The sequence below is a fragment of the Hippocampus bargibanti genome, linkage group LG11 (assembly GCF_051943395.1).
Source record: "Hippocampus bargibanti isolate YZ-2025 linkage group LG11, ASM5194339v1, whole genome shotgun sequence".
NCBI classification, from domain to species: Eukaryota; Metazoa; Chordata; class Actinopteri; order Syngnathiformes; family Syngnathidae; genus Hippocampus; species Hippocampus bargibanti.
Window position 1 is genome coordinate 654864 of NC_142744.1, and position 15929 is coordinate 670792.

General features: G+C 44.0%; 1 protein-coding gene across 2 annotated transcripts in view; it reads right to left on the bottom strand.

Moving 5' to 3' along the window:
* Positions 1-1541: 1541 nt before the first annotated feature.
* Positions 1542-15929, bottom strand: part of adcy8 (adenylate cyclase 8 (brain)) — a 33044-nt gene continuing 18656 nt past the window's right edge. Inside the window, exons 7-17 of one of the 2 annotated variants that reach the window (XM_089009215.1) lie at positions 15165-15435; positions 11618-11718; positions 10510-10711; positions 10339-10428; positions 8900-9072; positions 6996-7074; positions 6301-6459; positions 6025-6171; positions 4796-4888; positions 4589-4700; positions 1542-4348 (exon numbers count right to left, since the gene is read on the bottom strand). In XM_089009215.1, the coding sequence (XP_088865341.1) occupies positions 3855-4348; positions 4589-4700; positions 4796-4888; positions 6025-6171; positions 6301-6459; positions 6996-7074; positions 8900-9072; positions 10339-10428; positions 10510-10711; positions 11618-11718; positions 15165-15435 (1921 nt within the window). In that variant the 3' untranslated portion in view covers positions 1542-3854. Of the gene's footprint in view, positions 4349-4588; positions 4704-4795; positions 4889-6024; positions 6172-6300; positions 6460-6995; positions 7075-8899; positions 9073-10338; positions 10429-10509; positions 10712-11617; positions 11719-15164; positions 15436-15929 lie in introns of both variants that reach the window. The other variant, XM_089009214.1, reaches the window with a different exon arrangement.

Genomic DNA, 15929 nt, shown 5'->3' on the forward strand with positions numbered 1-15929 from the left:
TAGATAAAAAAAATAATACAATTTACGGTTGTACGCAGAAGAAATAGAAATACACACTTTTGATGGTATAAAAAAAGTCCGCTTACCACGATCATGTTTGTATTGTTTGGTAAAATCCATGCTTTTCGCACTTGGTGGCTAACGACAGCGAGCGGAAGATGTCGAAACGACGATGCGGCGTCACCTGCTGGACGCTTGTCGCCTATGCAGGCGTAGGGAAAAGTGGTGGTTGCCATGGGGACTTGCACGACAAACCCTCTGAAAAAAAAAACATCGATTGAACGCTTCACGTCAAGCACAAAAAGAAGTCGTCGTTTGTTCCATAAAACGTCATGTTCGCAAGGCGCCATGATATCGGTCGTTATTGAATGCAAATGGTCAAGTGGGGAACCAACTCGGCCATTTTCTTGTCACTCAGTTGCGATTTGTCGAGATAAATGCTTTCTCAAAGTCCGTGAAAGATATCTCTTAGCAATTATGGCTGCCGATCATTCCATTGATTTATTTTAATGTTATTGTGCCGATGACTATTTTATATTTAAGGAAGTAGTGTGAGTGTGTGTTTTACTTCCGGGTTGAATAAACGCTGCCGCTGCTCACCTGCAGCGTTTTTTTTAATTCTTCTCCCGTGACTGTAAAGTGTCCTTGAGAGTTTTGAAAGGCATTTAGAAATAAAATGTAATGTTATTATTATTAATATTATTGATCCAGTGGAAATAAAATTTCTTATTAATATTATTTAGTGGTGCGAGTGTGTTTTACTTCCGGGTTGAGTAAACGCTGCCGTTGTTCACCCGAAGATTTTTTTTTCTTATCCTGTGACTGTAAAGTGCCCTTCAAAGTTTTGAAAGGCAGTAAAAAATAAAATGTCTTTTTATTACTCATATTACTATTGAGTTAGTGATGTGTGTATGTTTTACTTCCGGGTTGACTGAACGCTGCCTCTGATCGCCCGCCGATTTTGTTCTTTTGAATGGCACTTAGAAAATAGAACATTATTGTTATTATTATTATTATTATTCAACAGCGTAAGGAAGCCACCATTTTTATTTTTATTTTAAGTTTGATTATTCGCCGTCGTCTTCCGAAACAGCAGCAGGAAGTTTGTGATGGTTGGCTACTGCCCTCTGGCGGTTGCTCACACATGTCGCACAGACTCTCACGTTGCCCTGGAAACGTCACGATACCGAATTGGATTCGATCGACGTGTAGATTATTTCCGGTAACTGGGAAGTTTTTTATTTCAACTTCTTATGAACTTAATTGGTTCCCAGAAAGTGTAAAGTGAAAAGTGTGTCTTCCAAACATTAATTTCTCATAGGAAACTATTAAAAATGAGAATAATCCGTTCCCAGGTCCCCATAAAACATCATTTTCAACTAAATAAGCCTTAAAACTACAGAAAATATACCTTATTTTTATGTATAATAAATGTGCTAGTGTATTGGAATGAAAGAAATAATCTGTACAGTATAATAAAGTCATTTTATTGTAGTTGCCTCTTGATGATATCCGAGTGAAGGTGCCGTGACAATACCCTCACTCACACTGTCCCCTGTGCACTGCTTTTCATTCATCCAAATCAACAGAAGTTTTTCTACCTCTTCTATTGCCTGAGATCGTTGCTTCGAAAACACAAAAACTCCCTTAGCCACAAGCAGCAATGGTTGACTTAGCGTACTGCTACTGGGATGCTAAGTCACACAAACGCACACCTGGTTGGTGTTTTTTGAGGATCTCCTTCTTCTGCTCGACCGTCATTTTGTTTTGTGTCCTCTTTGGCTGAACACTAGCCTGTGGTGGGGTCTTTTTCGCTCCCATAATAGCAAAAGTACTCCACTCGATAACAAACCACGTCTGCACTCGGAGAAAGGGGGTGTGGAAAAGTAGTCCGCCAGCCACCCTGGTGTTTCCCAAAAACTAGTTTGTATGCTAAGATTATATTCTCGCGAATTTAATGTTCAGAAGGCAAAAAGTTCGTTAGCTAAAGCGTTAGCTAAAGCGAGGTATCACTGTACAGTATATGCTTCTATTTTTTACTTGCATCCACTCACACATTTTTGTTCCCTTTCTTTCCTTTCTTCCAGAGAGCTCAGAACCCCAATAGAAGACACTAGAATGTACCGTTATAAAAAAATTAAACATTTTAATTAATCGCTCGCATATAAAAGAAATAGAAAAAAAATAAAATAAAGCTGAACGGTGACGAGGGAAAAAGAGGCAAAGTCTGCAGAGGTGAACCGTCACGTAAAAAGAGGAAGTGACAAAAACCAAAAGAAAAGAAAAGAAACGACAATTGGACACACGGCGAGCAGGTTCCGTCCCCTCTTCTGAGGTTCCGGTGGGTTCCATTTGGGTCCAGTTGCGGGTTCCCCCCTCGGGTTGCATAATTTCGGCCATTTTTTTAAACTAGTAAACTTTCCTTGGGAATTGATGGGAAGAAACCATGGCGGCCTTTTAATGATGCTAACATGCTAACGTGACTACGAGGACAGGGCCACTTGGGTAAACATGCTAAATATACGTAGCGGCGCCAAAGCTAGTTTTTGAAACTTCATTTTTCTGGTCGTGTGTAAAAAAAAAAATTACAATTAGCTGGAGTCGGAATTAGATTTGAACCTCCGTCTTTTTTTTTGCGGAGCGGTTGCACAGATATGCCAGCACTGTTTTTGATCGGGAGGAATGTCGGTGCCATTTGACTGTCATCTGGGGCGATTGTGCTTTTTTTGCGCCTGTCGTGGGAAGCATTTTCACAGCCCAGCTTTGTTCAACGGAAAGGTTGGTGCTGTTGGAAAGTCCTCTGATTGCGTATGTGAAACTGTGAGTCGCCGCTTGGAATTGAAGCGCATTGACGTGGGTCAGGAGATGTGAGACAATCTTTTGGTCAATGGATGCTAAAGCTTTGCGTTTGCGTTCAACATTTATCTTGTAGCAGACGTGCACATTTCACCATGACGTCACTGATCCATCCTCTCCTCTTTCATCTAGAACTGCTTCATGTCAGAAAGAGGTTACAGCAAGTGCTGAAGATTGAATGACTGTCTGTGTCTTTTGTGCTATATTATTTATTTAGTTTTTGTTGTTGTTTTGACTTCAAGATGGCGCCTTGAGAGTGGTTGCCTTTACAGCTACACCTGTATTTTTTTTGTTTTGTTTTTCTACTTTCTTCCTTTCATTCCTTTGCTGCGCAATTTCTCAAGTGGGAGACTAAAAAGGCTAATCCGGGAGATTAAGACAGATTAAGCTAAACCGATATTAAACTAAACCGGAAGAGTCTGCCTTTACAGCAGCTCCTCTATTTTGTTTTTCTACTTCTTCCTTTCCTTTGCTGGTGTGAAATGTAAATGTCTCCACTGCGAGACTTCTTGCAGTCCTAACAACAAACGAAATATTAACAAACAAATATTTATCGTTTGTAGCATGACGTCCCTGATCCACTGGTGAAAAGGACACTTTGATCCTCTCCTCTTTCCTCTAGAACCGCTTCATATAACAAAGAGAGTGAAGAAAGTGCTAAAAAATTGTTGTTTTGACTTCAAGATGGCGCCGCTAGAGCGGCTGCCTTTACAGCGGCTCCTGTATTTTGTTTTTCTACTTCTTCCTTTCATCACTTTACTGCTGTGAAACGTCGCTGTTTTTCCATGGTGAGACTAATAAAGGCTAATCCAATCCAAAACAATGTGACTCGTGAAGTTTGTTGTTGTTGTTTTAGCGGCAAACATGCTAACGACACAGCGGCAGGCCAGATTCCAACGCGAATGCTAACGGCAAGCTTTTCTGTCAATTCCCAAGGAAAGTTCTCCGGTGTAGAACATCGGCCGTTTTATCCTCCATCGACAAACGGGCGACCGGTCTCAGGACGCGTCTGTTTTGTCGGGGGCGTCGGCGGAGGCGGCGGCGGCGTCGTTAGCTAGCAGCGTCCTGCGGTTGTAGTGGTGATGGTGATGCGCCTTCATCATGGCCGAGTTGTTGTTGTCGTTGAGGATCTGCTTCTGCTTCTGCCGGTTGAGCGACTGGACCAGTCCCAGCACCACGGCGGCTAGCGAGTACTGACCGGTCATCTTGCGCGGCTGCATGATGAGCGGGTTGGGCAGCACGCGACCCGACAGGAAGTGCGTGCGGATTTTGCCTTCCTGCTCGCTGATGCCTTTCACGTAGATCTCGCCGCGGTATTCCAGAGCGAAGCCGCGTTCCCGCAGGACGGCCGAAGTCTCCTCGGGGACTTGGATCTTGCCGCTGACCCCCGTGCTGTCCATGCGGCTCGCCAGGTTCACCGTTTTACCCCAAATGTCGTACTGAGGCTTCTTGGCGCCGATCACGCCCGCCACCACCGAGCCTTGGGCCATGCCTGCTCCAACCGGGACGCAAAAACAAAAGTCAAGAACGCAAACGTAACAACAACCGGTTTGCTATTCGTCACCGGTGTCAAAGTCGAGGCCCGGGGGCCAAATCTGGCCCGACACATCATTCTATTGGGCCCGTGAAAGCAAATCAACCTTGTGACATTCCATGCTCAACTATCGAGCTAGTGAGCGAGCTAATGACCGATTCAGCTAGCTAGCTTGAGGTGGCGTGCGGCGGCGTGTACCTATTCGTAGTTCAAAGTTGTTGAAGGAGTGCTTGTTGATTTCTCGGATGCTTTCGTTCAAAGCGATGGCGAAGTCGGCCAGCGCGCACAAGTGACCCCATTTGTCGTCGCACTGCTGTCGAGCAAAAGGCGCAAAACGGCTCAGCCGAGTGGCGGGCGGTCATCGGGGATGACATCATCAACCCGGGACGTGACATCGTCGCTCACCTGCTTCTCGGGAGACAAGCCCGACACGGCCATGTATGTGCTGCCGATGGTTTTGATCTTCTCGATGTCCTGGAAGCGTTCCTCTCCCAGTAACTACACACACACGCACACACACACACACACACACACACACACACACACACACACACACACACACACACACACACACACACACACACACACACACGCACGCACACGGTCAACAGAAACACACACATTGATGCATAATATCAATGCGCGCGCACACACAATATGTATACAGTACATGGACATATACGGTATGAACACAAACACCATCAACACACACACACACACACACACACACACACACACATTTTTACACACATACACACGTATACACAGAGATACAAATATACACACACACAATTCTTTTCCACACACATATACATACATACAAATATACACAGCGTATACACGTACACAAATATACAGACACAGAGATATACACACACACAATTTTACACACTCATTTATACACACAAATATACACACATATACACACACACACATATACACATTCAGATACATATACACCCAACACACACACACTTTTTACACACACATATATACATACACATATATACACATGTATACACACATAAACACAAATATACACATACTGTACAGATACACATCATACACCCAACACACACACACATAATTTTTACACACACATATAAACACACAAATATACATACGTACACACGTTGACACACACATATATATCCACACGTGTACACATATATACACAAATATGCACGCACATATTCACATGCAGATACACATTATACCCAACACAGATACATACATATACAACCAACACACACACAATTTTTACACATATATATACACACCTATACACATTCAGATACACATTATACCCAACACACACAAACACAGATACATGCATATACACCCAACACACACAATTTTATACACACATATATACACGTATACATATACACACACAAATATACACACACATATACAAATACAGATACACATCATACACCCAACAAACACACACAGATACATACATATACAACCAACACACACACAATTTTTACACATATATATATATATATATATACACACCTATACACATTCAGAGACACATTATACACCCAACACACACACACACACACATATACACGTGTATACACAACGATAGACGTGTGTGACACGCAAAATGGTTGGTGGGCGGCCACCTCGTCAAAGTCTGCGATGATCTCGTTGAGGAGGCGCAGGCACTCCACGCCTTGGTTGTTCATTTCCGTCTGCGAGTAGAAGTCGGCGAATCCCGGGATGGACGCGAACATCACCCCCACCGAGTCGTACGACTGCGAGTACAACTCCTGCGCCGCCGGAAGGAAGGAAGGAGACAAAACCTCGTCAACGTGCGCCGACGGCCTCCGGTCGGCAGGGGGCGGTGTCGCCAAGCAATATGGCTTTGTGAGCCGGTGCTGAGGGCGGCGGCGGCCCACCTCGTTGTCTCGGTCCTTCTCCAGGAAGTGTCTTGCCACGTGGCTGGGGAGGATGTTCCTCAGCATGTTCTCGTTGTGTTCTCGCAGCTCCTTCATCTCGTTGATTTCCTCTTTGGCCTGCACGCGCCACAGGAAGTCCAATCGCGCAGTGTACTCCAGCTGCAATGGAAACAAAAGAAATACAGGCAAAAATCCATGGACTGGTCGCCAATCAAAGTGCACATAGTGCAAAAGTAGCTACATTGTCGTATAGAATGGATTTTTTTTTTTTTTGGGGGGGGTTTAATAACAGTATAACTAGATGAAAGGAGCTTATAAATGACATGTATGATTATGACGGGTATTCACTTCTTATTTATTATTTATTATTATTCCTCTTCTTCTTTTTCTTCTTCTTCTTCATATTATTACTATTATTATTATTATTAGGTAAATTTCTACTGTTAGACTAATAAAGGCTAATCTAATCTAATCTTATTATTATTATGATTATGATTGTTATTTTTCTGTAAATCTATCCAATGTGATACTAATAAAGTATTATTATTTATTATTATTATTATTATTATTATGTAAATTTGTCCACTGGTGGACGAGTAAAGGCAAATCTAATCGAATTTTATTATTATTATTATTATTATTATTATTATTATTATTATTATTATTATTATTATTATATCAAAGAAATTGCTGACCTGCTGTCCATGGTAGAAGACGGCAAGGAGGAACATGGCCATAAGGAGCAGTGATGTTTCCTTGGTGCCCAGGAAGTTTCTAAGAGAAAGACAATCATCATCATCATCATCATCATCATCATCATCATCATCATCATCATCATCATCATCATCATCTTCATCGTTTTCGAAGTAAACATGGAGAATCACAGCGGAGGTTGTTTTCTTTGGTCTCTTCTGAGGAGGGGGTCAGGCAGATCGTTGCCACGGAAACTGGAGCAGCATTGACCGGTTGTCAAGGTAAAGGTCAGCTAACGCGCCGGCAACAGCCGGCAGAATCAAATCGGTGTCAACGAGAAAGGGCGATCGGGAGCAATTTATACTGAGCGGGCGAGCCATAGAAGAAACATTGTTTTTTTTTTGAAGGGGGGGGGGGGGGGGGCATCAAAAACTGTGCTGAAAGAGAGGAAAATTCATCCATTGAAATTCTTTTTTTGAGGTGGGGGGGGGGGACTTCCCTACTTGAAAGTTCGGTCTGCACTGCATCCATTAAAAACATGGCTGCCAACTAACAACAAAGGACAAAAATCAAAAGGAAGCGCAAGTCATTTATTGTCTTTTCTTTTCACCAATCAAATTTAGTCATCAGGTTCAAAAAGAAAAACTGGAAATCACATTTTGATGGACAAATATCGATTTTTTTTTTTCAAAACAAACCAAAACAATGACAATCTGATCTGTTATTTTTATTTTTTAGAAAATAATCATTTACACTGGAAATCAAACTCGAATTTATCTTTTTGTGGAAGAACAAAACGGAAGTCAAAAAATTAATACAGTCATACCTCATCTTACAAACTTAATTGGTTCCCAGAAAGTGTGCGTAAGACCAAAAGTGTGTCTTCCAAACATTAATTTCCCATAGGAAACCATTAAAATGAGAGTAATCCGTTCCCAGGTCCCCATAAAACATAATTTTCGACTAAATAAGCCTTAAAACTACACAAAATAGACCTTATTTTATGTATAATAAACGTGCTATTGTATTGTCATTAAAGAAATAAACTGGACTGTATAACAAAGTGGTTTTATTGACCTTTGTGATGGCCGTTGATGTAGTTGCCTCTTGATGATATCCGAGTGAAGTTGCCGCGCTTTCTCGGCAATAATACCCTCACTCACACTGTCCCCTGCTAGCTGCTTTTCATTCATCCAAATCAACACAAGTTTTTCTTTCGTGTCTTCTTCGGGTTAACACTAGCCTGTGGTGGGGTCTTTCTCGGTACCATGATAGCAAAAGTACTCTATTCGAAAACAAACCACGTCTGCACTCAAAGAATGTGGGTGTGGAAAACTAGTCCGCCAGCTACCGTGGTGCTCTTCGACCGTATGGTTTCATCCGCCGAAAACAAGTCTGTATGCCAAGATTATGTATACGTATTGCAAATTATTATATATCGCAAATGTAATGTTCATAAGGCGAAAAGTTGGTTAGCTAAAGCGTTTGTAAGTTGAGGTATCACTGTATGCGGAAAAAAATTTGAATTAGGATTTGAGTGTGAACAAAAACAAATGCAACTTGGATTTCAGTTTCAGTGTGAGATTAAAAAATTGTAACCCCCCTAAAATCATTTTGCTATCTATCTGCTTTCTATTAGCAATCTGTCTAGCTACCTAGCAAGCTATCTATTTGCTATACATTTTCCATCTATTAGCTGCTACCTAGCTGGCAATATATTTGCTATCTATTAGCTAGCTACTTAGCTAGCTATGTAGCTGACTATTTATTAGCTATATGGCTATATAGCTAGTTTGCTAACTGTCTAGCTGGCTATCTATTAGCTAGCTTTCCATCTATTTGAGTTACTTCATTTTTTTAAATAAAAAAAATAAGATTGAAGTCGATATTGTTTGTGTGCACTCACTGTACGTTTGGGTGGGCGTTGTCGTAACGCACAAAGAGACCCGCATAGAAAGCTTCGGTGAGCAGCGTGTAGATGGCCAGCATCAGCAGCAGCACGGCCAACTTCAGGAGCGAGTTGAGACGCAGGAAGACGGCGCACGTCACCATGGCCAGCACGCCGGTGAATACAAAGTACTGCGCACACACAAAGTACACACACAAAGTACACACACACAACACACACACACACACACACACACACACACACACACACACACACACACACACACACACACACACACACACACACACACAAAACATGATGACCGGTGTATAATTTTCACGTGTATAAGACGCGCTCCAAAAATAGACTTTTTTTCCTAAAAGATGTCCTTTTCACCAGTGGATCTGGGACGCCATGGTGGAATGTGCACGTCTGCTACAAGCTAAATGTTGAAAGCAAACACCAATCTGTAGCATCTGTTGACCAAAAGAGACTGTCTCACATCTAGCTTTGTAGCTAGCTATCTGTCTATTAGCTATCTCGCTGGCTAGCTATCTAGTCTATCGATTTGTGTTACTTCGGTGTTGAGTGAATGCTGGCGCATGTGGCTGCCGCTGCTCACCCACAGGAAAACTTTTATCCTGTGACTGTAAAGTGACCTTGAGAGTTTTGAAAGGCGCTTAGAAATGAAATGGATTATTATTATTATTATTATTATCTCCTGTCGCACGTTAATCCGCTTCAATTCCAAGCCGCAGCAGGTTTACATACACTCTGCGCTGTCACTGCTTTCTGGTCATCGCGGATCTACTATGCAGTGATAGCTCAGCTTACGAACGCTTTTGCTCACGAACTTTTCAACTTACAAACATTAAATTTGAGATCATATAATCTTGGCATACTTGGCAAATTCCCAGCAGACAAATCAGCCCATTTCCAACGTAGCTTGTGCGCCATCTTGTGCATTTTCTTGGACGCTACATTGGAGTCCTGATGGCTGGAATTGATACGGAAGGACTTCTTGAAAGGATTGCAAACATTTATGCTTTCCTCTTCGGAACTATTTGAATGATATTCATAACTGGATGAGTAACAAGAAAGGATCTTTTTCCCAATCTGAACTCTCTGAAGCCATTGTATTGATTCTGGAGCAAGGCAGTTTGTGAAGGAGTATCCTTGCGTGACGTCGCGAACAAAGGGGGCGGGACTTTCTGAATATCTTCAGTTCCGAGCTCATTTTGTGGCAGTTTTGGGACGTCATTTTTATTGGTGTTTTGCATTTGACCAAAAATAATATACTGCGTGTTTTGGCTATCAACGTTTCTCTGATGTCAGGAAACATAAAAATGCTGTCGGTTGTCCTTTAAAATGTCATCATGCAGTCATGTCGTGAGATTGTGATGCCATCGTAGAAGGATGGCGTGCGTGCGGGTGTGCGTGCGGGTGTGCGTGAATACCTCCGGGTAGAAGCAGATGTCAGCGACGGCTTGGGAGCGGCGGAGGGTGTCGTTGCCGGAGGCGTCCGATTCCTGCAAGTCGCACCACAGCTGCCGCACGGCGGGACGGATCAACATCAGCTCGGAGCGGAAGGACGCTCGACGGTCGACAGGCGGGCGGCGGCTACTCACCATGTTGATCATGGCCGCCAGGAAGTTGATAAGGATAGAGAGGAAGATGACCACGTTGCGGGCGGCGTAGCTCTCGTTGATCCAGCAGCAGGCTTGGCGCAATAGCAGCGGCATGCACTTGTAGTCCTCGGCCGTGGTCGCCACCACCAGGCAGCAGTGGAGCAGGATTAGCACCGACAACTGCGCCGCCATCGGCACCATCCTGCGTTCGCGTCGCCGTCAACAAATTAAAACGCTCAGTCAACCATGGTGGACGCGGATTTATATGAAAACATTCATATTGCCGGGCAGGTTTCATTTTGCGGCTAAACTACGAGCTCGTTTTACCATCTGGAAAATAGCCGATTCCGTTTTTAGAGCTTTGGCCACCGCCATCAAGTTATTCAACACAAATATGTCAAACTGTGTACGGGTAACATCCGGGTTACAAACGGGTTCCGTTCCGACAAAACGGTCGTAAGTCGAAATCCATTCAAAATGGCCGACGTGGTGCTTACGCGACAGGATAGTATACGATGTCATTCAACATACAGGTGACATTCGAGTTACGACCGGGTCCCGTTCCGGCAAAACGGTCGGAAGTCGAACGGTCGTAAGTCGAAATCCATTCAAAACGTATGACGTGACGTTTACACGACAGAATAATATACGATGTCAATCTGTTGATTTTAAGCAACCTTTTATATTAATACTATTATTCAATATAATACTAAATGTTCTACTTAGCTGTTCTCCCTTATGTTAATGTTCTCCCTGCTAACGGCCAGAAGAGGTCGCCCGACACACGCGATCGTAAGTCAAACGGACGGCGAAGTAAAAAAGCCGTGTACAGTACTACAGGAGACGTTGTCGAGACGGTATCTGCACTGTATAACTACTGTATTGAGCGTAGTCACGCAGTCGATTGCTGTGCGAGTGGGTGACATGCTGACTGGCCAAAATTGTCGTACGCGTTACCGGCTGCTTGCGCGTTATGGTGTAGAATTAAAAAAAAAAGGGGTCTGGCGGTCGTGGTCGTAAGTACGGGTGGTCGTAACTCGCGCCGGTCGTAACTCGGACGTTACCTGTATTTGATGTATTTTGATTTTATGCAGACGTAGTGCTTCACCTTGTAGAGGGCAGCAGACTTTGGATGGTGGTGATGAAGAGGAGCACGATGAAGGCGCAAACCAGGTTGGACTTGAAAACTTCATCGCGCATTTGCGAGTACTGCGGCGACAAACGCCAGAAAAAAGGGTACAAAGACAGAGTGCAAACATTGAGGGCCGACGGGGGCCAAACTCCACCGCCGCAACATCAACAACAACAGCAGCTCAAATACGCTAGCTTAGCACGTTAGCAAACCACAATAAGCGGCACATGCATTGAGAGAGAGAGAAACATGGGAGCATCAGGCGGGATTGAAAACATCCGTCCCTCATTCGACTAATTTCAGTCATTGCGGAAACATTCGCCGTTTGCCTTCCGATAAACTCCAAAACATGTCAAAGAGGCGTCCATTTTGACATTTGCATCCCATCCCGGGTTGTCGCATATGTCATTTTCAAAAGTATCCCCGTAGGCGCGGGGAGGGTGACCTTTGACCTTTCACTTACTCAGCGTGGTTGTTAAAATGAAGAAAAAAATAAAAGGGCTGGGATGGGCAGATAGAGAGTAGAGAAAGAAAACGTAAAAGAAAAGAGAAGAAGCGCGACGCTGATGATCATCTCCTGAGGCCCAAGCTACCTTGTGTTCCAGTCTTTAAAGCTCAGCGACAACGCTTTGATATGCTCTCTCCTCAATTTAGCGCCACTCCGCAAGACGACGGCGCTCTCTATTCGCTCGTTTATTTCATGCAAAGCTTGTGCGAGATGCTTTGGAAGAAGATTGATGGAATTTCTGGTTCGGGCGGCCAGAGTCGAAGAAGGGCGGAAAAGCACACGCACGTCAAAAATGACACACGTGCGCACACGTCCACGTACAAACAAAAATGGCGACCCAAAACAAAAAGCAGCAAATAGTCCAAAGTAATCAAAAGAAACAAAAGCGGCACCTGGACATGCAGGTTGAATTGCTTATGTCACAAAATGCATCTATCAAATCGTCTTTCCCTATTGAAATGAATGGAAGTGCCAATAATCTGTTCTCAAAGTGGACAAAAGTGGATGTTTGTGCGTGGGCCCTGCTATTGGCTGGCGACTGGTTCAGGGTGTGGCTATGAATGGGTGGATGGATGGATGAATGAATGTTTTTTTTGGAGGGGATAGATGGATGAATGGATAGATATGGGTTTTTATGGATGGATGTTTTTTAATGCATGGATTGGTGAATTATGGATGAATGGATGGGTGGTTTTTTGGTTGGATGGATGGATGAATTCGGGGATGGATTTTTCAGGTGAGTGGGTGGATGGATGGATGGATTTTTTTTTGTTGGATAGATGGATGGATGGGTGGATAATGAATGAATGGATGGATGTTTTTTTTGTTGGATGGATTGATTTTTTTGGTTGGATGGATGTATGTGTGGATTATGAATGAATGGAGGGATGAGTGAATGAATTGGGGGATGGATTTTTTTGGGGTAAGTGGGTGGATGGATGGATTTTTTGGTTGGATGGATGGATGAATTGGGGGATGGATGGTTGGTTGTTTCTTTTGGGGATGGATGGATGAATATTTTTTGGGGATGGATGGATATACGGCTATGGATTGATTGACTGTTTATCATTTTAATGAGGGGAAAAAAGCGTAACGCTGTAAATGTGACTGCTTCGTACGACCACTAGCGCAATGAAAAGCATCTTGTCATACTGCATCAATTTATTTGCCCTTTAATGGGGCCGGCCTGGGGGGGAGGGGTTATATGGAGTGGAATCAAGAAAAGCAGAGACGGCCGTGGACGTCCGACAATTAGTTGGAGGTGGGCGGGGTAAGGTTGTTGTGGTTTTTGTTTGGGTGCTGCGCTTTGTTTTGCCCAATCGCACTGTTGCCGCTCAAGATGGAAACGTCTCATGTCATTTCCTCTTCCTTTCCTCCACATTAGCATTTAGCACAGCGTCATTAAGCTAACCTTCACCGAGACCTTCAAGCGCTCACACATGAGCGACGTCGCGCACGTGCGCGAGCAACCGCGTTTGTCTCGCACAAAAGGCGCCGTCGTTTCATCGCAGTCTGCACTCGTCTTTTTACAACGTTAACAACAACGCGTATTCCTCATCCAAACAAGAGAAGATTTGGAAATCTCAGCGTGCGGACTTAATTGGTTCCCACAAAGTGTGTGTATGGCGAAAAGTGTGTAGTCCAAACATTAATTTCCCATAGGAAACCATTGAAATGAGAATAATTCGTTCCCAGGTCCCCATAAAACATAATTTTCTACGAAATATGCCTTAAAACGACACAAAATAAACCTTATTTTATGTATAATAAATGTGATATTGTATTATAATTAAAGAAATATACACATAAATAAACTGTACTGTATAATCAAGTGGTTTTATTGACCTTTGTGATGGTCATTGATGTAGTTGCCTCTTGATGATATCGGAGTGAAATTGCCATGCTTTCTGGGCCATAATACCCTCAATCACACTGTCCCCTGCTAGCTGCTTTTTGTTCATCCAAATCAACAGGGTTTTTCAACCTCTTCTATATTTTTTTATTCTATTTTTATTTTACAGTATATCTACCGTCCATGAAAAAAATGTTTCTCATTGAGGATCATTTACAAAAAAAATCTTTAAAGGCCACCTGAGGGTCTGTATATGGTCTTTATCCTCACTCGGAGAAAATTGAGTACAGTAGTCACACTTTAAATTGACTCCTGCCTTGCATGACATTATTTCATTGTATAATAATAATAATTTCATTTCTAAGCGCCTTTCAAAACTCTCAAGGTCACTTTACAGTCACGGGATAAGTTTTTCTGTGGGTGAGCAGCGGCAGCCACACGCGCCAGCGTTCACTTAACCAGGAAGTAACTCAATTAGATAGAAAGGAAGCTAGCTAGCTAATGTATAGCTAATACAGCAGATAGCCAACTAAACAGTTAATACTGTAGACAGCGAGCTAGATAGCCAGCCAGCTAGACAGATAGCAAATAGAGAGATAGCTAGCTAGATACCCAGATAGCTAGCTAGATAGCCATCTAGTTAATTCATAAATTTTAAGGACTACGAAGTGTGAGATGGGGGCTAGATTGTCGAGTAGGGAGAGTAATGGAGTAACCTCTCGCTAAGCTACGGTAGCGTAGCTTAGCAAGAGGTTGATGAGGGTGCGGCGCCCAAACATGAAAGCAGAACTCCGGCGAGGATCCTTTCATATGCAAGCGCCGCCGCCGCCGGCCGGCTATTGTCCGTGGACGTCCGCGAGGACGTTTTGTCCAAAAAATACAAACGCAGGACATCAAATGGAAGCCACGCGCCGGCGAGGGAGCCGCATTAGCGTATTGGCTATTGGAATGACATCAGACGTCGCCGCCGACGTCAAAAAAACACACCAGGAGGTACGGACACACCTGTACTCGCGCCTGTTACCACGGCAACAGCAGAAAGCATGCCCAACAAGCTATCTAGCTAGCAATCTCGCTAGCTAGCTATTTGCTATCTTTACATTTCACAGCAGCAAAGTGATGAAAGGAATGAAAGAAAGTAGCTGACGGACGGCGTCGCTCACGTTCTGCTTGCCCACAATGTTGTCAAAGGGCAACTCGGGACTCCAGGACGCCTCGTTGAAGGTGGCGGCGCTCGCGCGGCGGTCGGCGGCGGCGCCCGCTTCCTTCGTGATGTCCTCGGGCAGCGACAGCGAGCTGTCGTCGGGCTGCTTGATGAGGTAGCTTTCGATGTTATGGCGCCGCAGGAAGTCGTTGCGGTCCTTGCCGTGGCCCGCCTCCACCTCGTAGGCGCCGTTCAGGCAGTCCAACGCCGCTTTGGAGATGTGGATGCGCCTGCGGGGGTACGGCGGGAAACGCCGTCAGAATGCGGAAACGATTGGGCCAGCTAGTAACAGTTGGGCGTGCTAGCGATTGGGTGAGCTAACAGTTGGGTGAGCCAGCGATTGGGAGCACTAGCGATTGAGCGAGCTAGTAAGCTAGCAATTGAACGAGTTAGCTAGCTAGCGATTGAGCAAACTAGCTAGCTACTGATTGAGTGAGCTATCTAGCTAGCAATTGAGTGAGCTATCTAGCTAGCAATTGAGCAAGCTAACTAGCTAGCGATTGAGCTAGGTAGCAATTGAGCGAACTAGCTAGCTAGCAATTGAGCAAACTAGCTAGCTAGCGATTGAGCAAACTAGCTAGCTAGTGATTGAGTGAGTTATCTAGCTAGCGATTGAGCGAGCTAGTTAGCGATTGAACGAGCTCGGTAGCTAGCGATTGAGCGAGCTCGCTAGCTAGCGACTGAGTGAGCTAGCGAGTTAGCGATTGAGTGAGCTTGCGAGCTA